Genomic DNA, 27422 nt, shown 5'->3' on the forward strand with positions numbered 1-27422 from the left:
CTAGGGTAACCCCATCTGGTTGCTAGGCAGTTACCATAGTGATACTAATCAAGTCTCCTTGCCATCCTGATTGAAATAAGTCAACCCGAAGTCTCTACGCTTTTCTGATGCAGAGATATGTGATTTGTTACTCGGTTGCTAGGGTAAGCCCATCTGGTTGCTAGGCAGTTACCATAGTGATACTAATGAAGTCTCCTTGCCATCCTGATTGAAATAAGTCAACCCGAAGTCTCTATGTTTTTGTGATGCAGAGATATGTGATTTTTTACTCGGTTGCTAGGGTAACCCCATCTGGTTGCTAGGCAGATACCATAGTGATACTAATCAAGTGTCCTTGCCATCCTTATTGAAATAAGTCAACCCGAAGTCTCTACGCTTTTCTGATGCAGAGATATGTGATTTGTTACTCGGTTGCTAGGGTAAGCCCATCTGGTTGCTAGGCAGTTACCATAGTGATACTAATGAAGTGTCCTTGCCATCCTGATTGAAATAAGTCAACCCGAAGTCTCTATGTTTTTGTGATGCAGAGATATGTGATTTGTTACTCGGTTGCTAGGGTAAGCCCATCTGGTTGCTAGGCAGTTACCATAGTGATACTAATGAAGTGTCCTTGCCATCCTGATTGAAATAAGTCAACCCGAAGTCTCTACGCTTTTCTGATGCAGAGATATGTGATTTGTTACTCGGTTGCTAGGGTAACCCCATCTGGTTGCTAGGCAGTTAACATAGTGATACTTATCAAGTCTCCTTGCCATCCTGATTGAAATAAATCAACCCAGAAGTCTCTCTGATTTTCTGGTGCAGAGATATAGTTACTGCTAAACGGTTGCTAGGGTACTCTGTGTAGTTGCTAGGAGTGGCTTGGCAGCTGCCAATCATGAATCTCCAAAGGCTGCTTGTCAGTATGAATGATATAAACCAACTCCCATGCCTCTGTGACATTCAGAATGGAAGATATCCCTCTATGGATTTTGGTTGTTAAGGTGCTCGACAATGGTTGCTAGGGAGGGCTAGGAAGTGTTGAAGTGATGCATGATTGGCTGTTTGCTGTCCCGAGTCAAACGAGACCACCCTTGTGTTTCTATGACACTTCTATCCGGAGATATCCCTTTGATCTTTTTCAATAGAAGTCTATGGGACTTGTTGCTAAGGTGCTCTTAATGGTTGCTAGGGCGTGGCTTGATAGCTTCACAATGATCCAGAGAGACTGATTGGTTGTCTGAGTAAAATGAGCCCACCCCTCGTCTCTATGACACTGTGATCCAGAGCTATGTTCAATACAAATCCCTATGCCTTTTCATTTCATGGGCCGCCCTACACCATTATAAGTCAATTGGGGCATTTTTGGGCAGCTCCTGCCCCCAGGGGTGCAACTTTTACCCCATATTGAGGTATGCTCTTACAGAGCCTGCCAGCCTCTTCAAATGTGGCAAATCACACGCTTCTACTGAAATCCTCGCTTGGAGCTGTGACGCCACAAAGTTTGTCTCAATGTTAAGTCTATGGGATTTTTCGCCGCTTTTTGCCCCTGGGGCAAATACCGCACTCGACGCTTATAAAAGTCATAGCACACGTGTCCTCAATAGGCCGCTCGATTTGATACCTCATTCGTGGGTCTACGCCAAACGGTGCGGGACGAAGTTAGGTGCCGAAGTTTTGTTAAGAGATATAATAAAAATAAAAATAAAAAGTATAAATAGTGATAACTAGATGAGGTACATTTCCTGAAGAAAATGTGAGTGGTGCTTGCCGTGGCTAAAACTCAGGTCAAACAGCATGTTAGTAACTTGAAAAGAACAAAAATTATGGTCATAAATAAATCAACCCAGAAGTCTGTATGATTTTCTGGTGCAGAAATATGTGATTTGTTACTCGGTTGCTAGGGTAAGCCCATGTGGTTGCTATGCAGTTACCAAGGTAATACAATACATGGCTCCTTTCCATCCTGAGTGAAATAAGTCAACCCGAAGTCTGTAGTGTTTTCTGGTGCAGAGATATGTGATTTGTTACTCGGTTGCTAGGGTAACCCCATCTGGTTGCTAGGCAGTTACCATAGTGATACTAATCAAGTGTCCTTGCCATCCTGATTGAAATAAATCAACCCAGAAGTCTCTCTGATTTTCTGGTGCAGAGATATAGTTACTGCTAAACGGTTGCTAGGGTACTCTGTTTAGTTGCTAGGGAGTGGCTTGGCAGCTGCCAATCATGAATCTCCAAAGGCTGCTTGTCAGTATGAATGATATAAACCAACTCCCATGCCTCTGTGACATTCAGAATGGAAGATATCCCTCTATGGATTTTGGTTGTTAAGGTGCTCGACAATGGTTGCTAGGAGGGGCTAGGAAGTGTTGATGTGATGCATGATTGGCTGTTTGCTGTCCCGAAGTCAAACGAGACCACCCTTGTGTTTCTATGACACTTCTATCCGGAGATATCCCTTTGATCTGTTTCAATAGAAGTCTATGGGACTTGTTGCTAAGGTGCTCTTAATGGTTGCTAGGGCGTGGCTTGATAGCTTCACAATGATCCTGAGAGACTGATTGGTCGTCTGAGTAAAATGAGCCCACCCCCTCGTCTCTATGACACTGTGATCCAGAGCTATGTTCAATACAAATCCCTATGCCTTTTCATTTCATGGGCCGTCCTACACCATTATAAGTCAATTGGGGCATTTTTAGGCAGCTCCTGCCCCCAGGGGTGCAACTTTTACCCCATATTGAGGTATGCTCTACAGAGCCTGCCAGCCTCTTCAAATGTGGCAAATCACACGCTTCTACTAAATCCTCGCTTGGAGCTGTGACGCGCCAAAGTTTGTCTCAATGTTAAGTCTATGGGATTTTTCGCCGCTTTTTGCCCCTGGGGCAAATACCGCACTCGATCGCTTATAAAAGTCATAGCACACGTGTCCTCAATAGGCCGCTCGATTTGACACCTCATTCGTGGGTCTACGCCAAACGGTGCGGGACGAAGTTAGGTGCCAAGTTTTGTTAAGAGATATAAAATAAAAAAAAAAATAAAATAACTAGATAGGTACATTTCCTGAAGAAAATGTGAGTGGTGCTTGCCGTGGCAAAACTCGTGAAATAGCATGCTTGAAAAGAACAAAAATTATGGTCATAAATAAATCAACCCAGAAGTCTCTACGCTTTTCTGATGCAGAGATATGTGATTTGTTACTCGGTTGCTAGGGTAAACCCATCTGGTTGCTAGGCAGTTACCATAGTGATAGTAATGAAGTCTCCTTGCCATCCTTATTGAAATAAGTCAACCCGAAGTCTGTACTATTTTCTGGTGCAGAGATATGTGATTTGTTACTCGGTTGCTAGGGTAACCCCATGTGGTTGCTAGGCAGTTACCATAGTGATACTTATCAAGTCTCCTTGCTATCCAGAGTAAAATCAGTCAACCAGGAAGTCTCTACTGATGTTCTGATCCAGAGATATGTGATTTGTTATTTGGTTGCTAGGGTAACCCCTCCTTGTTGCTAGGAAGTTACCATAGTGATACTTATGAAGTGTCCTTGCCATCCTGAGTGAAATAAACCAACCCAGAAGTCTCTACGCTTTTCTGATGCAGAGATATGTGATTTGTTAATTGGTTGCTAGGGTAACCCCATCTGGTTGCTAGGCAGTTACCATATTGATACTAATGAAGTGTTCTTGCCATCCTGGTTGAAATAAATCAACCCGAAGTCTGTACTCTTTTCTGGTGCCGAGATCTGTGATTTGTTTCTCGGTTGCTAGGGTAACCCCATCTGGTTGCTAGGCAGTTACCATAGTGATAGTAATCAAGTGTCCTTGCGATCCTGAGTGAAATAAATCAACCCGAAGTCAGTACTATTTTCTGGTGCAGAGATATGTGATTTGTTACTCGGTTGCTAGGGTAACCCCATCTGGTTGCTAGGCAGTTACCATAGTGATAGTAATCAAGTGTCCTTGCCATCCTGATTGAAATAAGTCAACCCAGAAGTATGTACGCTTTTCTGATGCAGAGATATGTGATTTGTTACTCGGTTGCTAGGGTAACCCCATGTGGTTGCTAGGCAGTTACCATATTGATACTAATGAAGTGTCCTTGCCATCCTGGTTGAAATAAATCAACCTGGAAGTCTGTACTCTTTTCTGGTGCCGAGATATGTGATGTGTTTCTCGGTTGCTAGGGTAACCCCATCTGGTTGCTAGGCAGTTACCATAGTGATAGTAATCAAGTGTCCTTGCCATCCTGAGTGAAATAAATCAACCCGAAGTCAGTACTATTTTGTGGTGCAGAGATATGTGATTTGTTACTCGGTTGCTAGGGTAACCCCATCTGGTTGCTAGGCAGTAATCATAGTGATAGTAATCAAGTGTCCTTGCCATCCTGATTGAAATAAGTCAACCCGAAGTCTCTACGCTTTTCTGATGCAGAGATATGTGATTTGTTATTTGGTTGCTAGGGTAACCCCATCTGGTTGCTAGGCAGTTACCATAGTGATAGTAATCAAGTGTCCTTGCCATCCTGATTGAAATAAGTCAACCCAGAAGTATCTACGCTTTTCTGATGCAGAGATATGTGATTTGTTACTCGGTTGCTAGGGTAACCCCATGTGGTTGCTAGGCAGTTACCATATTGATACTAATGAAGTGTCCTTGCCATCCTGGTTGAAATAAATCAACCTGGAAGTCTGTACTCTTTCTGGTGCCGAGATATGTGATGTGTTTCTCGGTTGCTAGGGTAACCCCATCTGGTTGCTAGGCAGTTACCATAGTGATAGTAATCAAGTGTCCTTGCCATCCTGAGTGAAATAAATCAACCCGAAGTCAGTACTATTTTCTGGTGCAGAGATATGTGATTTGTTACTCGGTTGCTAGGGTAACCCCATGTGGTTGCTAGGCAGTAATCATAGTGATAGTAATCAAGTGTCCTTGCCATCCTGATTGAAATAAGTCAACCCGAAGTCTCTACGCTTTTCTGATGCAGAGATATGTGATTTGTTACTCGGTTGCTAGGGTAACCCCATCTGGTTGCTAGGCAGTTACCATAGTGATAGTAATGAAGTGTCCTTGCCATCCTGAGTGAAATAAATCAACCCGAAGTCAGTACTATTTTCTGGTGCAGAGATATGTGATTTGTTACTCGGTTGCTAGGGTAACCCCATCTGGTTGCTAGGCAGTAATCATAGTGATAGTAATCAAGTGTCCTTGCCATCCTGATTGAAATAAGTCAACCCGAAGTCTCTACGCTTTTCTGATGCAGAGATATGTGATTTGTTACTCGGTTGCTAGGGTAACCCCATCTGGTTGCTAGGCAGTTACCTTAGTGATACTAATGAAGTGTCCTTGCCATCCTGATTGAAATAAATCAACCCAGAAGTTTCTCTGATTTTCTGGTGCAGAGATATAGTTACTGCTAAAGGGTTGCTAGGGTACTCTGTTTAGTTGCTAGGAGTGGCTTGGCAGCTGCCAATCATTAATCTCCAACGGCTGCTTGTCAGTATGAATGATATAAACCAACTCCCATGCCTCTGTGACATTCAGAATGGAAGATATCCTCTATGGATTTTGGTTGCTAAGGTGCTCGACAATGGTTGCTAGGAGGGGCTAGGAAGTGTTGAGGTGATTCATGATTGGCTGTTTGCTGCCCCGAGTGAAACGAGACCACCCTTGTGTTTCTATGAAACTTCTATCCGAGATATCCCTTTGATGTCTTTCATTAGAAGTGTATGGGACTTGTTGCTAAGGTGCTCTAAATTGTTGCTAGGGCGTGGCTTGATAGATTCAAAATGATCCTGAGATACTGATTGGTCGCCTGAGTAAAATGAGCCCGCCCCATTGTCTCTATGACACTGTGATCCAGAGCTATGTTGAATACAAATCCCAATGCCATTTCATTTCATGGGCCGCCCTACACCATTGTAAGTCAATTGGGGCATTTTTGGGCAGCTCCTGCCCCCAGGGGTGCAACTTTTACCCCATTTTGAGGTATGCTCTTACAGAGCCTGCCAGCCTCTTCAAATGTGGCAAATCACACGCTTCTGCTAAATCCTCGCCGAGCTGTGACGCCCAAAGTTTGTCGCAATGTTAAGTCTATGGGATTTTTCGCCGCTTTTTTGCCCCTGGGGCAATTACCGCACTCGATCGCTTATAAAAGTCATAGCACACGTGTCCTCAATAGGTCGCTCGATTTGACACCTCATTCGTGGGTCTACGCCAAACGGTGCGGGACGAAAGTTAGGTGTCAAGTTTTGTAACGGAGATAGAATAATAAAAAGTATAAAAATAAAAATAAGTATGTGAGATTACAATAGTGATGCTTTGCAAGCACCACTAATAAAATAAAAGATACTAGATAGGTACATTTCCTGAAGAAAATGTGAGTGGTGCTTGCCGTGGCAAAACTCGCCAAATAGCATGCTTGAAAAGAACAGAAATTGTGGTCATAAATAAATCAACCCAGAAGTCTGTATAATGTTCTGGTGCAGAAATATGTGATTTGTTACTAGGTTGCTAGGGTAACCCCATGTGGTTGCTAGGCAGTTACCATAGTGATACTAATCAAGTGTCCTTGCCATCCTGATTGAAATAAGTCAACCCGAAGTCTGTATGTTTTCTGGTGCAGAGATATGTGATTTGTTACTCGGTTGCTAGGGTAACCCCATCTGGTTGCTAGGCAGTTACCATAGTGATACTAATCAAGTGTCCTTGCCATCCTGATTGAAATAAGTCAACCCGAAGTCTCTACGTTTTTCTGATGCAGAGATATGTGATTTGTTACTCGGTTGCTAGGGTAACCCCATCTGGTTGCTAGGCAGTTACCATAGTGATACTAATGAAGTGTCCTTGCCATCCTGATTGAAATAAATCAACCCAGAAGTTTCTCTGATTTTCTGGTGCAGAGATATAGTTACTGCTAAACGGTTGCTAGGGTACTCTGTTTAGTTGCTAGGAGTGGCTTGGCAGCTGCCAATCATGAATCTCCAACGGCTGCTTGTCAGTATGAATGATATAAACCAACTCCCATGCCTCTGTGACATTCAGAATGGAAGATATCCTCTATGGATTTTGGTTGCTAAGGTGCTCGACAATGGTTGCTAGGGAGGGGCTAGGAAGTGTTGAGGTGATTCATGATTGGCTGTTTGCTGTCCCGAGTGAAACGAGACCACCCTTGTGTTTCTATGAAACTTCTATCCGGAGATATCCCTTTGATGTCTTTCATTAGAAGTCTATGGGACTTGTTGCTAAGGTGCTCTAAATGGTTGCTAGGGCGTGGCTTGATAGATTCAAAATGATCCTGAGATACTGATTGGTCGTCTGAGTAAAATGAGCCCACCCCATTGTCTCTATGACACTGTGATCCAGAGCTATGTTGAATACAAATCCCAATGCCATTTCATTTCATGGGCCGTCCTACACCATTGTAAGTCAATTGGGGCATTTTTGGGCAGCTCCTGCCCCCAGGGGTGCAACTTTTACCCCATATTGAGGTATGCTCTTACAGAGCCTGCCAGCCTCTTCAAATGTGGCAAATCACACGCTTCTGCGAAATCCTCGCTCGGAGCTGTGACGCGTCAAAGTTTGTCGCAATGTTAAGTCTATGGGATTTTTTCGCCGCTTTTTTGCCCCTGGGGCAAATACCGCACTCCGATCGCTTATAAAAGTCATAGCACACGTGTCCTCAATAGGTCGCTCGATTTGACACCTCATTCGTGGGTCTACGCCAAACGGTAAGTGGACGAAGTTAGGTGCCGAGTTTTGTTAAGAGATAGAATAATAAAATATAAATAAAAGTAAGATATAGATACAATAAGTATGTGAGATTACAATAGGATGCTTTGAAGCACCACTAACTAGATAGGTACATTTCCTGAAGAAAATGTGAGTGGTGCTTGCCGTGGCAAAACTCGTCAAACAGCATGCTATAACTTGAAAAGAACAAAAATTATGGTCATAAATAAATCAAACCAGAAGTCTGTACGATTTTCTGGTGCAGAAATATGTGATTTGTTACTCGGTTGCTAGGGTAAGCCCAAGTGGTTGCTATGCAGTTACCAAGGTAATACAACACATGGCTCCTTTCCATCCTGAGTGAAATAAGTCAACCCGAAGTCTGTAGTGTTTTCTGGTGCAGAGATATGTGATTTGTTACTCGGTTGCTAGGGTAACCCCATCTGGTTGCTAGGCAGTTACCATAGTGATAGTAATCAGGTCTCCTTGCCATCCTGAGTGAAATAAACCAACCCAGAAGTCTGTACGTTTTTCTGATGCAGAGATATGTGATTTGTTACTTGGTTGCTAGGGTAACCCCATATGGTTGCTAGGCAGTTACCATAGTGATAGTAATGAAGTCTCCTTGCCATCCTGAGTGAAATAAGTCAACCCGAAATCTCTACAAATTTCTGGTGGAAAGATATGTGATTTGTTACTCGGTTGCTAGGTTAACCCCATCTGGTTTCTAGGCAGTTACCATAGTGATACTAATCAAGTCTCCTGGCCATCCTGATTAAAATAAATCAACCCAGAATTCTCTTCAATTTTCTGGTGCAGAGATATGTGATTTGTTACTCGGTTGCTAGGGTAACCCCTCCTTGTTGCTAGGCAGTTACCATAGTGATCATAATCAAGTGTCTTTGCCATCCTGATTGAAATAAACCAACCCAGAAGTATCTACGCTTTTCTGATGCAGAGATATGTGATTTGTTACTTGGTTGCTAGGGTAACCCCATATGGTTGCTAGGCAGTTACCATAGTGATACTAATGAAGTCTCCTTGCCATCCTGAGTAAAATAAGTCAACCCGAAGTCTGTACTGTTTTCTAGTGCAGAGATATGTGATTTGTTACTCGGTTGCTAGGGTAACCCCATCTGGTTGCTAGGCAGTTACCATAGTGATAGTAATCAAGTGTCCTTGCCATCCTGAGTGAAATAAATCAACCCAGAGGTCTGTGATATTTTCTGGTGCAGAGATATGTGATTTGTTACTTGGTTGCTAGGGTAACCCCATCTGGTTGCTAGGCAGTTACCATAGTGATAGTAATAAAGTGTCCTTGCCATCCTGAATGAAATAAATCAACCCAGAGGTCTGTACTATTTTGTGGTGCAGAGATATGTGATTTGTTACTCGGTTGCTAGGGTAACCCCATCTGGTTGCTAGGCAGTTACCATAGTGATACTAATCAAGTGTCCTTGCCAGCCTGATTGAAATAAGTCAACCCGAAGTCTCTATGTTTTTGTGATGCAGAGATATGTGATTTGTTACTCGGTTGCTAGGGTAAGCCCATCTGGTTGCTAGGCAGTTACCATAGTGATACTAATGAAGTCTCCTTGCCATCCTGATTGAAATAAGTCAACCCGGAAGTCTCTACGCTTTTCTGATGCAGAGATATGTGATTTGTTACTCGGTTGCTAGGGTAACCCCATCTGGTTGCTAGGCAGTTAACATAGTGATACTTATCAAGTCTCCTTGCCATCCTGATTGAAATAAATCAACCCAGAAGTCTCTCTGATTTTCTGGTGCAGAGATAATCTAATAACTAATAACTAATAACTGAAAAAAATAAATAAATATATAAACATTTTAAAATGTTCAAAAGCTTGTTTTCTGAAAGTGAACTCATTAGACAAATAGTTCTGATAGTTTATAGTCTTGAAAAAATCTAGAACATTCAGAAAACGTCATTCAAACGACTTCATTCATCTAAAGAACAGGGTATGACTAATTTAAGTTTGTGTAAAGGCATACATAGGTCTAAAAATATATTTTTTTTTAGTTTGGCAATTTATTTAATATAATACACAGAAGTTTGCCAGCATTTTTCATAAGTAAGCTAAACAATAATTGTATAGAATTGGGTTATATGTTAGTGGTCCAAATGATGATTTTCTCCTAGTATTGAGTATTTATTTTTAAATTATGTGTTTTTTGTATTATGGGCTAATGTCATGACTGCCGTCTATTATTTTGAACGGTGTGGAAAAGCAAATTTAATAAATGGATGGCTGCCGCAATTAAATTAAACAGTGGCCATTTATTTGTTCTCCGTGCACTTGTCGATGTGCATATGACATGACATTTGTTTTGGCACTCCTGGAAGTGTAATGTTTGCAGCATCGGATCTATATGCCATTAAAATCAATCAATAATAACGTACAATAAATTAGCAATAAATGACCTTGTCGTCATAATTAACACAGGCCTTTCCTTGAATGGAAACGTAGTTAGTAACGAACACGTGCAACATTTAAGTGATGTACATTCATACCACTAATACACAGCTTTTCAAATAATTACGGGGACACGAAAGTGATTTGAGATGAATGTTTTAAATTTAAAAAGTTATTTATTTTATAATCCATTGCAATCTACAAAACAATCATCCAATACAAATACTGAAGTCCTCCGATTTAATTTTCAATTCAATCAATAACTATAACAGACACAATGGCAATAGTTGTGGGAGGTATGAAAGGAGAGAGTGTGAGACATGAAAGAAGCTGGTGTTTCAGGATGAGCAACCAGAATCAAGAATATCAGAGAGCTATGTAAATAACATGTTGTGTAGTTTAATCACCCAACCAACATATTTTGATCATTTAAGTTAATAATAAAACCACATCAATAATAATAATTATTATACTTCATTTGATATTCCCTTGTTTACTAATTTTATTTGTTGATTTTCAAATATAAAACCTATTTAAATTATTTCAGTGTGTGTATCAGTACTTTTTGTACATTTTAAAAATACCGTGATAATACTGATAACCGTGATATTTTTGGTCACAATAATCGTGATATGAAATTTTCATACCGTTACATCTCTAATACATACATATACAGTGCATCCGGAAAGTATTCACAGCGCTTCACTTTTTCCATATTTTGTTATGTTACAGCCTTATTCCAAAAATTATTCAATTCATTATTTTCCTCAAAATTCAACAAACAATACCCCATAATGACAATGTGAAAGAAGTTTGTTTGATATCTTTGAAAATGTATTAAAAATAAAAAATAAAATCACATGTACATAAGTATTCACAGCCTTTGCTCAAAACTTTGTTAAAGCACCCAATTACAGCCTCAAGTCTTTTTGAGTATGATGATACAAGCTTGGCACACCTATTTGTGGGCAGTTTCTCCCATTATTCTTTGCAGGACCTCTCAAGCTCCATCAGGTTGGATGGGGAGCATCGGTGCACAGCCATTTTCAGATCTCTCCTGAGATGTTCAATCGGGTTCAAGTCTGGGCCACTTAAGGACATTCACAGAGTGGTCCCATAGCCACTCCTTTGTTATCTTGGCTGTGTGCATAGGGTCGTTGTCCTGTTGGAAGATGAAACTTTGCCCCAGTCTGAGGTCCAGAGCGCTCTGGAGGTTTTCATCGATCCTGACTAGTCTCCCAGTTCCTGCCACTGAAAAACATCACCACGAGCATGATGCTGCCACCACCATGCTTCACTGTAGAGATGGTATTGGCCAGGTGATGAGCGGTGCTTGGTTTCCTCCAGACATGACGCTTGCCATTCAGGCCAAGAGTTCAATCTTTGTTTCATCAGACCAGAGAATTTTGTTTCTCATGCTCATTGCCTTTTGGCAAACTCCAGATGGGCTGTCATGTGTCTTTTACTGAGGAGTGGCTTCCGACTGGCCACTCTACCATACAGGCCTGATTTGGTGGAGTGCTGCAGAGATGATCGTTCTTCTGGAAGGTTCTCCTCTCTCCACAGAGTTCTTGGTCACCTCCCTGACAAACGTCCTTCACCCCCGATCGCTCAGTTTGGCTGGGCGGCCAGCTCTAGGAAGAGTCCTGGTGGTTACAACTTCTTCCATTTACGGATGGATGGCACTGTGCTCATTGGGACCTTCAATGCTGCAGAAATTTTTCTGTACTCTTTCCCAGATCTTTGCCTCAATACAATCCTGTCTCAGAGGTTTACTGACAATTCCTTGGACTTCATGGCTTGGTTTGTGCCCTGACATGCACTGTTAACTGTGGGACCTTATATAGACATGTGTGTGCCTTTTAAAATCATGTCCAATCAACTGAATTTACCACAGGTGGACTCCAATCAAGTTGTAGAACAGGGTTTCTGCAGGTATCATCAAAACTAATTTAATGCTTTTAAATGCCTTTTTTAATGCCATACATGACCCATGACTAACCACGTGTATATATGTGTGTATACACACACACAATACATTTTTAAAAAGCCCATGTCCCAATTGTAACCAAAATTCAAGTGCTATAGAAATTACAGTTTTAACTTTATGTAAATAAGAGAATTAATCCATGTGCCTTAGTTCGCTCACTTTTAGTTCCAACTCTGACTCAACATTTTTCAATTCATTGCATTTGTCCTTGTATCTCCTCATAGTATTCGATTTTGTAATCATTGTGTTAGATTTCTTTTTGGCCTGCTAAGCTAGTTGATCGACATCATTCTGAAGGCTGGCGCACATCTCCATCAACAACTCCCTTTTCTTTTTCAGTTCTTCCAGCTCATCTTCCAAAGCTTTTCTCTTAAGTCCATGCATGGCACCCTTTTTAATGCCTGAAGGAATAACATTTAATGCTATTTAAGGCCTTACTTTTCACAAAATCCATTTAATGACTTTTAATGCCCCGCGGAAACCCTGTAGAAACATCAAGGATGATCAACGGGAACAGGATGCACCTGAGCTCAATTTTGAGTGTCATGGCAAAGGCTGTGAATACTTATGTACATGTGATTTTTTCGTTTTTAATTTTTAATTCAGAAAACAATATTAATGGAATAACCCTGATTTTCAATCACAGCTTTCATGCGTCTTGGCATGATCTCTACCAGTCTTTCACATTGCTGTTGGGTGACTTTATGCCACTCCTGGCACAAAAATGTAAGCAGCTTGGCTTTGTTTGATTGCTTGTGTCCATACATCTTCCTTTTGATCACATTCCAGAGGTTTTCAATGGGGTTCAGATCTGGAGATTGAGCGGTCCACGCCAGGATCTTGATCCGGTGGTCCTTCGTCCACACCTTTATTGACCTGGCTGTGTTGTATTGTATTGTTTAAAAATGTATATGAACTTCTGAAAACATGGTCTCTTTTTTTATTTTGACCAGTTGTCATTTTCTGCAAATAAATGATCTAAATTGATTTTTTTCTATTTAGAATTTGGGAGAAATGTTGTCAGTATTTTATACAGGGTTTGTAGAGATGCTTCAAAAGTTAAATTCAAGGACTTTTCAAGTACATTTTTATTTGTGTTCATGGACTATGCTCGAGATGTCATTAAAACTAATTATTTTTGTTAATTTTAAATAAAAATATTTTAACCATTCAAGTTCATACATTTTATTAGGGCTGTCGCTATTTAACGCATTAATTCAGTGCGATTAATTTTATAAAAATGTAAACAATTAAATCGCAATGCCCCCGGATTGTAATAAGGAAGATTCCTGTGAAATGCAAGCTTGTTGTACAACCCGTTTACTCCAGAGGGCAGTAACTGACATTTCAGCTGTGTGGCAATGCGCAGTTTATACAGTATAGAAAACAATCAAACAGCACGAAACAGACATTCGTTACGTTCAAAATATTTGATGGAGCGCAAATTCTAACTAAGCGATCTCAAGATGTGTTCCAAGTATTAAACTATATTTAACTTGACACAGTGACCTAAAAATCAAATGTTTATGACACAACGCACCCGAGACACTACACAAGCATATCTGACGCTTGTTGAAATTGACGGGTCCTTAAACAAGCCCTCATAATGAATCTCGAACTGATTGACAAATTCACTTGCAAAATGGATTGCTGTGAACTGAATGACAATAATTGACTTATGTTCAATAATATGGTAGTAAACAATACATTGTATTCTAAAGCTGTTTTTTTGTATCATCTTATCAATGATTAACTTCTGCCACAAGAATGTAATGCATTTTAATTATCTGAATATATATATAATTTTTTAATATTTAAAGATAACTATGCATAATTATTTCATAATTATATTTTGAAATGTTATATGAGGGGCTTTCTCAGCAAATATTTGTATATGCGATTAATCGTGACATCATGCAATTATTTCGGTTAAAGACTTTAATCGATTGACAGCCATATTTTTTTTTATAGAACACCACTTATGACAAGTACAACTATGAGCATCTTTAACTACATATTCTCACAGTAACAATTCTTGGTTCATTCTTGACGAAATTGATGTGCACTTGTAGTGTGCTCCCTTAAAATGCACTTCACTTTACAACAAAAGTGAAGAACTGGGTTCGTAAATAGTAGTCCATATGACTCATGTGTGCTGTTCCATGTTTTCTAAAGTCACAACAGATTTATGTGAAGAACTGACCGAAATTGCAAATGGGTCATTCTCAAAAAAAAATTGACTTTCCAACTTACAAAATATTGAAATGTTCCATTTTGTAACATGTTGACATTCATTTTTATTCATAAAAGGACATCTTGGCTGTTGTTATTTATTTTATTATTAAATTTTATTTGACGAATGAAGCAAGTTAACACTAACGAGGGTTAACCACATTTTGAGGGTTCAGTGGAGTACAACACCAAATATTTTTGTGCGAAAATATGAATAACTTAACATGCTGAGAAAAACCACTATAGGCATATTAAAGCAGCCTCTGAACTTAAACCGTAAGTTATTTTCTATTTATTTTTTTAAAAGCATATATATATATATATATATATATATATATATATATATATATATATATATATATAAAAGGTTTTAACATTGATAAAACCAATAACATGAAATAAAGGGAGCAACGATCTTTTTAAATTATTAAAATTATTAGCAACAAGGATTTTTTTTTCAGGCAATTAACAATTTCAAATATATTTTCAAAAAAATTAGCAAAACAGAGACAAGCCATTTCAAATAATTAAAGGTTAGGTTATAAAATATTTATTTCTTTTTTTTTTTTGCTATTTGAAAGCTTTTTCATGACAAAAAAAGTCAAGGGACATGTTTGTCAACATATTTTGATAATGACCCAAATGTTGTCAGAAATAACATATTATGGGAGACAAAGGTTTCATTACAGAAGGGGTCACTAGACAGATAAAACTGAAACCTCCATTGATCTGCAATCAAATCATTCAAAACGTTTTACATCTCATATTTTTTTTCACTCTGGAGAGTAAATTGTAATTAAAACTGACAGTTGCAAGGATTCATACTTGTTAAATCCGCAACAGCAATGTCTATAAAATATATACATTTTAAATCCTCCAGCGGTGATTCTGATTGGCCCATTCTGAACAGTGCTGCCTAAAGTAACAGGTACCACGTGACAGTGCCGTCTACGTGCTGCCTGCTTCAGCAGTGGTCTAGTGGTCTGTTGTCCTGTTTTTCCGAAAATAAAATTTAATTTACTAAATGATTTAAGCAACATATTTTAAGATTTTCTATAATTCAAGAACTTTAAGCACCTTTTTCTTTAAGCATTTTCCAATACTTAAATTTGAAAAAGCTAAATTCAAGTGCTTCAAACAACTTGTACGAACCCGGTTTATAGAATAAAACAAAACAAATTATTTTCCTCAAGCATACCTATAAACAGTAAATCCAGAGAAACTGATAATTTTGCAGTAGTCTCTTAATTATTTCAAGAGCTGTGGATAATTTATATATGTTTGTGTGTGTACACATATGCATTATTATTATTATTATTATGCAATTTAATCCCAAATTTTTCCAAGCAAAGTGGGCACATGTATTTTACTTTTTTTTTTTTAAGTTAGTTAAAGTATGGGGGCCCAGGTAGCTCAGTGAGTATTGCCGTGGATTACCAACCCTGGAGACACGAGATCGAATCCAGGGTGTGCTGGGTGAATCCAGCCAGGTCTCCTGAGCAACCAAATTGGCCCGGTTGCTAGGGAGGTTAGAGTCACATGGGGTAACTTCCTAGTGGTCGCGATTAGTGGTTCTCGCTTTCAATACAGCATATGGTATGTTGATGCGTGGAGAGTAGAGTCTCCACAATCCATGCACAACATACCATGTGTGTTTTTTTTAACAGGTGGGAAACTACAGATTCTAATTATGCTCAGAGGCTCAATAGGACCCCAACTGCAAACAATTAAGTAATACAATGATATATTTTTTTAAAGTAAATGATATAACAAGAAATAATGCAAAAACATTTGTTACTTCAAAATCTGCTATTTTAAATAAGTTAATAACTTAAAGTTACCTAACCAAAAATGAGGCTTTGCATTTTCCTTTTTTTTTTATTACAAATTCTCATCCCTGTCCAGCAGGAAATAATATGCACAAATAATGTGAATCGGCAAAAACAAAAAGAATGTGGAAGAGAAAGTGGACATTTATAGGAATAAAAGGACTTCAATATTGATCTGTTTCGCACCCACACCTATCATACCACTTCTGAAGATAAGGATTAAACAACTGGAGTCATATGATTACTTCTATGCTGCCAACTGTGCTAAAAACATGCAGCAAACGCTACTTGCAAACTTACGTCCAAGCTGTCCTTCTCAAAGAAACAGCCTACTATGATGTCCTTGTGTCCACCCAGTGAGTAATAGATAAGATTCGCCCATCTCTCCGCTCCAAAGATCCATGTCGTCATATCCTTGCTACCAACAGCAAAGCACCTGAATTATCAGAGAGAGGGAAATTAAACTGTTAATCAAATGATAATCAAGTATCTAGAGGTGCAGATCAGAAAATTTGAGGCAGATACCGATATCCGACTTTTTAACACCAAGTTCATCCGATTCAGATTTTTTTTTTAAAGTGCCCTTTGCCACACTTTTGCAAGTTATATTGTGCAGTTATATTTTTATGCCCACACAATTAAATTGTGGAAACACTTCATTTGTGAAAAAAAGTATTTTATCCCCTGCTGGTATTATACGTTTGCCCACTGACAAACAAAAGATCAGTCTATAATATTAATGGTAGGTTAATTTGAATGAGGGAAATAAGTATTTGACCCCTCAGCAAAACATGACTTAGTACTTGGTGGCAAAACCCTTGTTGGCTATCACTGAGGTCAGACGTTTCTTGTAGTTGGCCACCAGGTTTGCACGCATCTCAGGAGGGATTTTGTCCCACTCCTCTTTGCAGATCTTCTCCAAGTCATTAAGGTTTCAAGGCTGACGTCTGGCCACTCGAACCTTTAGCTCCCTCCACAGATTTTCTATGGGATTAATGTCTGGAGACTGGCTAGGCCACTCCAGGATCTTAAAGTGCTTCTTCTTGAGCCACTCCTTTGTTGCCTTGGCCGTGTGTTTTGGGTCATTGTCATGCTGGAATACCCATCCATGACCCATTTTCAATGCCCTGGCTGAGGGAAGGAGGTTCTCACCCAAGCTTTGACAGTACATGGGTCCATCGTCCCTTTGATGCAGTGAAGTTGTGCTGTCCCCTTAGCAGAAAAACACCCCAGAGTATAATGTTTCCACCTCCATGTTTAACGGTGGGGATGGTGTTCTTGGGGTCATAGGCAGCATTGTGTCTGGGACATCCGTTAACAGTAAAGACTAAGGCAATATATATATATATATCAGATGCAGTTTATTGTGCTACTCCAATCCCAATAAATAATTTGAAAATAGTGGTAAACAATACGTGACTTTTAATTATAAATTGAACTATACATGGGACTCTTATTTTTAAATGCCTGCACTCACAGTGGTGAATCTGATTCAAACTGTTAACCTGAGCTCAATCCCTCAGTTCTTTTCAGGTGATTTATGAAAAAGACCCAGTTCAAAAGTGTAATTTGTTCACGACTCTCTCAACCAGGGTTTGTTCTTCGTGCAGTGAGCTCATCACAAAAGAACAGGTGAAAAGTGCAGGTGTGCACTATAAAATTGCATTCAATAAATCACAAGATGACATCGGACGAAACTGTATATGAATGCACTAGTGTTGTCATGGTACCAAAATTTCAGTAGTCTGTAATGAAATCAGTGAAAATTTCACAGTTCTCAATACCAATTTCGATACCACAGCAAAAATATGCTAATATGGTATTAAACACAACAGTTTAATATCTTAAATAAATTAATAATTATTGTAATCATTATTATTTTCCAGAACTCCATTTTTTAAGTTTAATTTAATTATCAACATGTTGTCAAATAAATTAATTCTAAAAACATTTAACAAGTGAAAAGAACTTTTGAACATGTCATTGTATTGTTTTTGCCAAACTTTTATTCAACAGCTGTCTTGCTTGTGATGTATTGCTTCATTTTTATTAATTAATATTATTATTACAATAAATATTAAAGTACATTATTATACAGTTGCAATATATATAGGGCTGCAACAATCGATTATTTTTATAATCAACTACTCTAACTGTAATGCTTGTGGAAAGGAGCAGGCAGACAGGGAATTCGGATCCAAAAGCGGTTTAATAGAAAATCAATAGGATGAATACAAAACACTGGAACAAATAAAAGGGGTCCACGATGGGAAAAGTAAACTCAAACATAAACTCACACACGGGTGAAAACTAGTTGACGAGCATCCGTGAACAGCAGGGTAACCTCGGAAGGTACAGACAGGGAACAGGATAACCACGAGGGAACACGAATAACACGAGTAGCAACAGGCACCGACATGAAACGTCATCAACATTCAAACAATGATCGACAGGGACTGAACAAAGAACCGGGGTTTAAATACACGGACAAAGTGGAGACTGAACAAGACCAGGTGAAAACACTGATGAGTGCAGGCAGTGACGGAGGCCGGGAATTGTGGGAAATGTAGTTTAGACAAGGACAGTGAAACACGGGACGAACAACAAGGAAAACACGACATGGAGCGCGAACGGTGACGGGTGAAGTGGAAAACACGGAGCAGACAAGGAAACATGACATAAACGTGATAGTGCGACAGAGAACACAGGGCAGACAACAGGTGATAGTGCGACAGAGAACACAGGGCAGACAACAGGTAATTGTGACACTAACGTTTATTAGAACGATTATTCGGGCTATAATTACAATGATTAATCACTAGCTCTTAACAGACTATTCATTTTAATAGTTTAATTATATTTCACTGCAAAAAATCATATGGTTAAAGTGTTTTTGTATGTTTTCCATTAAAAATGGTCTACAAATCCATAAAACAAGATACATTTACTTGAGAAGAAACAGATATTTAGACTTGCTTTAAGAGAATGCATCTTAAATATAAGTGTATTTTGAGGTGTATTTTTTCACTTCTGCCAGTGCAGTAAAGAAAAAAAAAATACTCATATTCAAGATATTTGCTCTAAAATAAATTCTAAATATCTTATATGATGCTTCTCAGATAAATGTATCTTGTTTTAAGGATTTTCCAATATTTTAAAATATTTAAATATTAAAATGAATTTTCTTAAGTAAATTTACGGATTGACTGTCTCAGAAGCAGAGGCAACAGAGACTTGTCCTCAACCACCCGGATTGAGTTCAGTAACCGCACCACCACGAGGACCTATTAAGTAGTGGGAATTGGGCATTCCAAATTTGGAAAAAAGGGGATAAATAATAAATCTAACATTAAAATTGATAAAGGCTGTAAAAATATAATTGTTTGTTCATGATACCTAATATTAACGAATGGAACCTTTTTACCAAAGTTACCAAAATTACATTGATTGTGAATTGCTAACATTTATTAGGGCCCAAGCACTGAAAATGCAGAGGCCCTATTGTTCTTCTAAGGATTTTTATTATTCTTTCAAGTTTTTAGTACTTTTGGGGCACTTAACATGTGTGAAAACTCATACATATAGTTCTCACTAAGCCAGACAACTATCATAATTATAGTCATTAGCTCTGCCAAACAGGAAGTCAGCCATTTTTGAATTTCTGAAAATCCTTTTAAAATTTAAATACTCCTCCCAGGGGATTAATGTGAATGGCACCAAATGTATGCAACATCATGCCAAGCCATTGTAGATGCTAAATTGCAAACTGATTGAATGGTGTCACCATGGCAAAGCAATACATTTATGGCTAAAAATGTGAAACAGGAAGTTCCTTATATCTTCTGTGTGATTTGTATGATTTTTATGAAAATTCAGCTGCATGTTTGGAAATGGGGGCTGATCACATACATGTGGCTATTATGGGTCACGGTTATTGTGCCACTAAATGGCAGCAGGAAGTATGAACATTTTAACAGACTTTGAAATAGCCCTCTTATGTTTACATGAATTGCCTTTTTTTTTATTAATTAAAAAAAAAAATTGTTTTGTTTAATTTCAAGACACTGCTGATGTAAATTTTTAAGGGTTATTTGATATCTTAAATGCTGTTGCAATGGCAATGCATCAATTGTTATTCCTTTCTTCCTATATTAGAGTGTTTTTTTTATCCCCAATTTGGAATGCCCAATTCCCAAGCGCTCTAAGTCCTCGTGGTGGTGTAGTGACTCACCTCAATCCTGGTGGCAGAGGACTTGGTTGCCACTCAGTTGCCTCGGTGTCTGAGACCATTAATCCACGCATCACGTGCTTTTTGAATATGTTACCGAGGAGACGTAGCGCCTGTGGAGGCTCACGCTATTCTCTGCAGCATCTACGCACAACTCAGCGAGAACCACACTATAGTGACCACGAGGAGGTTAACCCAACATGACTCTACCCACCTTAGCAACCGGGCCAATTGGTTGCTTAGGAAGCTTGACTGAAATCACTCAGCATGCCCTGGATTCGAACTTGCAACTGCAACAGTCAGCGTCTTTACTTGCTGACCAATTAACTAAATTTGTCCATTTAGAGATCCAACACACTATGCCAAGATTCCTAAATAGTGTAAGGAGGTATAACCTACTATTATTGAAACACTGAAAGCTGGTGTGTTTATCAGATAAGGCAGCACTATTAGTAAAAGAAAGAATAGAAACTAAGTTGTTACACACTTGGAATCATCAGTCCAGTCGATGCAAGTTGTCTCATCAAATGGTCCATAATAACTCTTGTCTAATGCAAAGGCATTAAACTCTCCGTTTCTTCCAGGTGCATGGTACATTAGAGCCACATTTTCCTTCGTTATCACAAATTTCCTTTCAGAAAGACAAAACATGAGATTGAATTACTGTAGCAGCTGCTCATGCATAGAATCCTTAAAAAATGTCAAGGGCTGTGTATGTAGGGGTGTTATAGCTGACCTTCCATCAGGGGAGAAGCAAACGCTGTGAACAGGCTTATGGAAGTGATGATGGTGGAGTACTGCCCGAGTGACCAAGCTGACAAGTACAGCTGCTCCATCTGAAACATAATGTGGGTAAAGGGTCATAAGCACATAACTCTTCCCAAACAAACTATTCAACTACCGGATTTCACTTATTTTGAAATTAAATCCAAGCACGGTGAACGCTGCACTTTTTCATACCTTCATCTATAAGTATGGCAAGATTCCCATCTGGGCAGATTCCGACACAGGTGATGTTCTTTGTGGTAGACACTGGCAAGGTTTCTGACTTGTTACTGCCGAAAACGAGGTATTACAGTTTCTCAGAAAAAGGCAGTATAATTCCCAATTGTGTTAATAAGGCACTTTAAACACTTAGTTTGTCTGGGTATGAAAGCATTATGGCTGAACGTTGAAGTTAGTGACACTCACTTTTTCAGATCAAAGACAGAGATGCGGTTGCCGACTGGACTGATGACAAAATTGCCATCTTTAGAGAAAGACAGGTTCCCTTGGCGATAAAATGACCCTAATAAGTTGGAAAACTAGAAAGAAATTTCATTTTAGAAGAAGTTTATTTTAGATATTCCCGTTTTCTACATGAGTCACACAACTCTCTAAATTGTGGATTTCTCGCTAAACTGGATCCACAACCCTCACATAACCACAATAAGAACATCACAATGAAAATAGTTTTTATCATACCTTGTAAGCAAACTTCATATTTTCTGAGTGAGGTGCTAATGTTTTTATGCAATAAGCGTCACAGACCAGCACGTGAGAAACTCCAAACACGGTAAGTTACGCACATGTGTGCACCGTGCAAAAACACTTCCGGATCATACTGTAATGTCAAACTAAAAGCACATCAAAATTACGCATTGTCAAATTAAATTCACATATAAGTGTCCGTTAAGTTATTGCTATATTTATGAAAATAATTTTTTGACAAAAAAAAGAGCACACAAACGTTATTAAAACGTTTGACATTGTATGTGGAATCAAAATATCTCTACAAGTGTTTTAAAATTTAAAATTCATTTGAATTTAATTAGTAGATTTAGTAATCTACTAAGGGTTCGATTATCTAAATTAAGATATCCCCAGCTAATATAAATAGCTGTCGGACAAAAAAAGAGCTAAATCGCTATTAGTAGATACAATTTGCGAAATTATAATAGTGTAAAACATGTCCACAAGATGGCGTCTTGGCACGATGCTAAAGTCGTATCGATGATAAAACTCATAGATGCATTTTATCAATCTGTCATGAATCGTACACATTAAGTCACTTGTATTTCGATTTGGTTGTATCTGTTATTAAAATAATCGATTTAGAGGATGTTACATTCTTATTACCTGAACATTGTTCTTTTTTCACGGAGACCTGAGAAGTGACGTCAGACTTTGATTAGCATACCCCTCTCTATATATTTCATGCTGGGGCATTGGCGCGCCGCAGTACTGCAACGTAGATGAACTAAAGACTTCTATATCGAATCCGTCTAGAAAGGTATGTCTTTTAAATCTAATAGTAACATTTAAAAAATGTTATTGGTGCCGTGATATGTAGGCCTATTGATAAGAATGCAAAACGTTAGATACATTTTTATTGGAAGTGAGACATTTTCAAAATAATTCTGCATAACAAAGGATGTCTATATTTTAAGACACCTTCTGTTCAAAACATGATTTGAACATTGCAGTTAACGATATACGAAATGTTGTTTTAAAGTCGGCGTCTCAAAGACATGAACAAGGCGCTTAACCTATTTTCCTTTGTTAAGCCTATTTGTGCTTCAAATGCATTTATAAGGACGTGCCTCATAAATGTACAGTAATCTGATAATGTGTTATAACAAATGACTGGCGAAGTGGCCGTTAAAATAAACGGCAGCATTATGTTCCTTGGTCACACTGGTTTCACACTGCTAGATTCTGCAAAACCAAGACAGATTTCACCATGCTCACGAAACAAATATGACCATGAGCAAAATTCTGTAGGTTTTAGCTGAAGCAAAGTATATGAGCAAAATAATTCGCTATATTATTGAATAGCCATATTTGCGATTCACTTGTAATCTCATCGTGGACATAGGTTTTGCTATATATAGGCTATATAAATCGCTGTCTCAGACGACATTCAGAATGGGTGCGGTTCTGTTCAGTTGTGTGTGTCACTGTCAGGAAAATCAACGGGATGTGATACAAATCGCCTTTGACCGAACAATAGATTTTAAGATATTCACTGCCTCGGGTGTTTTAGGGAAGCAGCTCTCTCTCTCTCTCTCTCTCTCTCTCTCTCTCTCTCTCTCTCTCTCTCTCTCTCTCTCCTTGCAGACAAGAAGGAGGGAAAGAAAGGACATTTTTATTCTTTTTGTTCTCTCTGCAGACAACCAGTCATGTCTGACAAACCAAACCTGGAGGAGGTCACCAGTTTCGACAAAAGCAAGCTGAAGAAGACAGAGACTCAGGAGAAAAACCCATTGCCATCTAAAGAAAGTAAGAACAACAGAACATAATTGTGCTTTTGGCCATTCTAATACCCAGGCCATCTGGTATTGCAAAATCATATTAAACTATATATTAAACTAAATATTGCAAGATAATATTTAAAATCCTTCATATCTGTGGCCTTGGGTAATAATATGCATGTAATCTGCGAAGAGATCAAAGCAGAAATTGGGTGTGGGCATTAAAGATGTAGTGGATTTTCAGTACTATTCTTCCTTCTATGTCTACAGCCATTGAACAGGAGAAGCAGGCGGCCTCGTGAAGACACGAGCTGACATCATGCACTGTGCACACTCCCTTCCCTGCATTGCCTTCTTTTCACACACTTCTTTTAGCAGTCTAACTTTGTAACCAAAATGTTAAAAAAGAAAAAAATGATACATAAAAAGAGAAAATCTAAAGCTGCATCACTGTCGGATTGGATGAGCTGACCCCTCTAACAACACCTAGAGTCTGGACCGCATCCAGTCCAGCGATGATTCTGATTCCAGGAGCTAGTAGCTTGGATCCATCTGGCGCCAATGGTGGCTATTTTGTGTTGGTTTCAGCTATTGCCATAGGACAAGGGGGCGTGGTGACCAGCTCGCAAAGTTATGGCATTGTATTTTTTATTTAAACTTTTAGGATAAACTGCACAATCTTTGTTTATTTATGTTGGTAATGATTAACACCTTCTTGGTAGGGCTGCTTCAGTGAAATGCTTTTTTTATTTGGAAAAGAGGAAGAGAAAAAAGCAAATCTACAGTCTAGATGTGAAAACACTTCTAAGAACAGGTGTTGTATTTTAATTGATTGTGCCCTTTTAATCAATGTGGATGTGGGTTTGCTTTATGTGTTGCACCCAGTATTGGTTGTCTTATTGTGTGGCGGTTATCTTTCAAAATGAAAATTGTACGTGATCGCTTTCAGCTGTTGAACTATTTTTTTTTCTTGGGTTTTGTAAAAAACAAACTTTAACAACCATGTTATATTGCCACAAACTGTTATCAATGATGGGAAATTGAAACTGTTGTAATAAAAAAAAAGTATCATCATTTTTGTGTTTAGTCTTTCTCACTTTGTTGTCATTACCACTTGTGCAAGATCTAGAAATCATTCAAGTTAACTAAGTAAGCTAACAATGTAATGTCTAAATATATCAGTCACTGTACTTTTTCTTTTAAAGTTTTTTATTGTTTTATTTTGTACAATTCTTGCTAGTTTTAATTAAGTTGCCATTACTCTTTAAACCCTAAAGTTGTCATTAATAAAAACAATCAAGTGTTCTTTAATAAACAGTACTTGAAATGTTACAATTTGGAATCATAAATAAATAATAAACATTTAAACTTTGGCTTTAAGTACAACTAACTCAAAATTATCTAGTACAAATTTGTGGCTGTGTGGTAAACCCATAAGGTCTTGCACTTGAATAAATAATGAATGTTTGGTCAAGAAAAGGGAACTTATGGAGAAATATAATAATTGTTATGTAAAATTTTATATTCAAGTTTTAATGCTTATGACTATTCCTGTTATTTTGTTATAGCTGGTTGATAGTTGTGATTAGTGTGCAGTCACCATTAGGGTGATTAGTGTTACCTTTGGCAAATTGCAGCCTGTTAAATAAGTCAAAATGTACTTTGCAAAAGTGCTGGTTTATGTGCACTAAGAAGTACTGAGGAGAATCCAATGTCTCATATGGGTAAACTAGTGTCATCATTTTCCTTATACTGTATAAAATATGCAATAACTAAATTTAAATGAATAAAAACAGTGATACTGTAATCAGATTAGTTACTGTAACTAGTAACTACTAGTAAATAGTATGTGAATAATTATGTTCACTTTACTTGAGTCAAGCACATCGATCAGCCACAATATTAAAACCACCTGCCTAATATTGTGTAGGTCCCCCTAGTGCCACCAAAAGAGTGCCAATCACCAATTGCACAGAGTGGTTATCTGGGTTACCATAGACTTTATCAGTTCTAACCAATCTGGCCATTCTCTGTTGACCTCTCTCATCAACCAGGCATTTCGTCCACAGAACTGCCACTCACTACTCCGAAGGGTGCCAAAAACCAAAAACATCCAGTGAACAGCAGTTCTGTGGACAGATATGCCTTGTGGATGAGAGAGGTCAACAAAGAATAACCGCAAGAATGCTATGCTGGTTGGCGCTGTTTTGGTAGCACGAATGGGACCTACACAATATTAGGCAGGTGGTTTTAATGTTGTGGCTGATCGGTGTATGTTTACTTACAAAAAGCATGCAAACCGACTGCCTTATGTTCAACTAATTCGATTGTGATGTGGCAAAGGTGGCAGTAATACAGATATGAAAATTGTGATATTTTATGCTCGATGATTTGGAACTACTGTAATGTACTCTTGCTAGCACATCCCTGAAAAGAGGATGTTATCTCATAATAATATCCTGTAAAGTTATTGACCCATTCAACATTGCTGCAGCTTACAGGTACATCGACCATCAAATTAGCTTGCAGGCATGACTTGTTCTGATGGGGATTTCTGAAGCCTGCCTCCTGCACTGTATGGTTTAGTGTGTGCCTGTGAAGCCTAATGACGTTATTATGGTGACACAGATTCAATATTAATTGGTATATATAACAAGCCTCTAATTTGAAAAGTACATGGATACTGTATGGTATCACTAGAAGAGGCTAATATAGCGGTAAACCCATCTGAGAACTCACAGTGAATAAATATTTCAAATAGATTTTGCTGATCCACTTTGGATCAGTCTGACTATGTGAAGTCACAATCAGTGTTACTCAATAACATACTGATCATTATCACCCACCCCTTCTAAAATAAACTCCCTATTCAGGGAAAGCAGATATGCCCAAATATGCTGATGTTTAAAGAGGACAGTGGGCACAATGTTTCCCTTTCAATGTAAAATATAAAATGTTTTGATAAAAAAACTTCCTTGATAAAAAATTATCTCATGAGCTCGTGATTTCTTTTCTATACTGTAGAGCTGTTCGATGCACTTAACACCAGGATGTTAGCACATGCCCTTGTTAGTGGATTGGTGTTATGGCAGTTACACTTAATACACCTGGGAATGGCACTGGTTGAGGGGCTAGAAAATTCTGTGATTTTGTCCATATCATGACACATTTAGCGACATCACAAGTAGAGAGATCCATTGTATTAAACCTCTACAAAATCCTAATAAAAAATCATGCCCACATAATCTGTCAGTAGTTGTCTGGGATGAGTATAAATGGCTTTGCCCTAAGGGCTGCAGTTACATAATTTTGCCTTATACATTAATGAAATAGACTTTTCTACTGAAAAAATTCAGGAGTGGGCTTTGTTGTAAAAGCTGCTGTTTGCCTTGTGATTGTGTCAGAATACTTGTAAAGTATCAATAACAGAAGAATCAGAGTGTTGTAACCAATAAATAAATGCTGACATCTTCACATACTATTTTGTAACTTTGTATGGTTCTACTATATGATCACATTTGGTTATTAATGACTTTCAAAGTGATCATTAATACTAACAAAAACTCCATTCATTCATTCTTTCTTTCCTTCCTTCATTCATTCATTCATTCATTCATTCATTCATTCATTCATTCATCCATTGATATGGAATGCAATATAAATCCTTCTGTCTCTCTCTCAACTGTCTGCCTTAATGTTACTGATATCTGCTGAGACACAACCTCAAAGGTGCCTTATTGTGTGATCTTTCATGTCTCAGTACTCAGACCAA

General features: G+C 38.4%; 2 protein-coding genes across 2 annotated transcripts in view; one reads left to right on the forward strand and one right to left on the reverse strand.

Moving 5' to 3' along the window:
* The window catches only part of pwp2h (PWP2 small subunit processome component), an 87211-nt gene extending 65193 nt beyond the window's left edge, over positions 1-22018 (reverse strand). The window contains exons 1-6 of the mRNA XM_052126598.1: positions 21882-22018; positions 21609-21721; positions 21378-21472; positions 21154-21253; positions 20905-21048; positions 16490-16625 (exon numbers count right to left, since the gene is read on the reverse strand). Of these exons, the coding sequence (XP_051982558.1) occupies positions 16490-16625; positions 20905-21048; positions 21154-21253; positions 21378-21472; positions 21609-21721; positions 21882-21899 (606 nt within the window). The 5' untranslated portion in view covers positions 21900-22018. The remainder of the gene's footprint in view (positions 1-16489; positions 16626-20904; positions 21049-21153; positions 21254-21377; positions 21473-21608; positions 21722-21881) is intronic.
* Positions 22019-22538: 520 nt separating this feature from the next.
* LOC127643756 (thymosin beta-11) lies at positions 22539-24724 on the forward strand. Its single transcript, XM_052126621.1, has 3 exons — positions 22539-22689; positions 23569-23678; positions 23921-24724. Exons 2-3 carry the CDS (start codon positions 23579-23581, stop codon positions 23950-23952), a joined length of 132 nt encoding a protein of 43 aa, XP_051982581.1. The 5' UTR covers positions 22539-22689; positions 23569-23578; the 3' UTR covers positions 23953-24724.
* Positions 24725-27422: the final 2698 nt, after the last annotated feature.

Source organism: Xyrauchen texanus, chromosome 5, assembly GCF_025860055.1.
Source record: "Xyrauchen texanus isolate HMW12.3.18 chromosome 5, RBS_HiC_50CHRs, whole genome shotgun sequence".
NCBI lineage: Eukaryota > Metazoa > Chordata > Actinopteri > Cypriniformes > Catostomidae > Xyrauchen > Xyrauchen texanus.

Coding starts and splice junctions, on each gene's coding strand:
- LOC127643756 (XM_052126621.1), top strand. CDS start 23,579: ATGTCTGACAAACCAAACCTGGAGGAGGTCACCAGTTTCGACAAAAGC. Junction 23,679..23,920: donor CCCATTGCCATCTAAAGAAA/GTAAGAACAACA, acceptor CTATGTCTACAG/CCATTGAACAGGAGAAGCAG.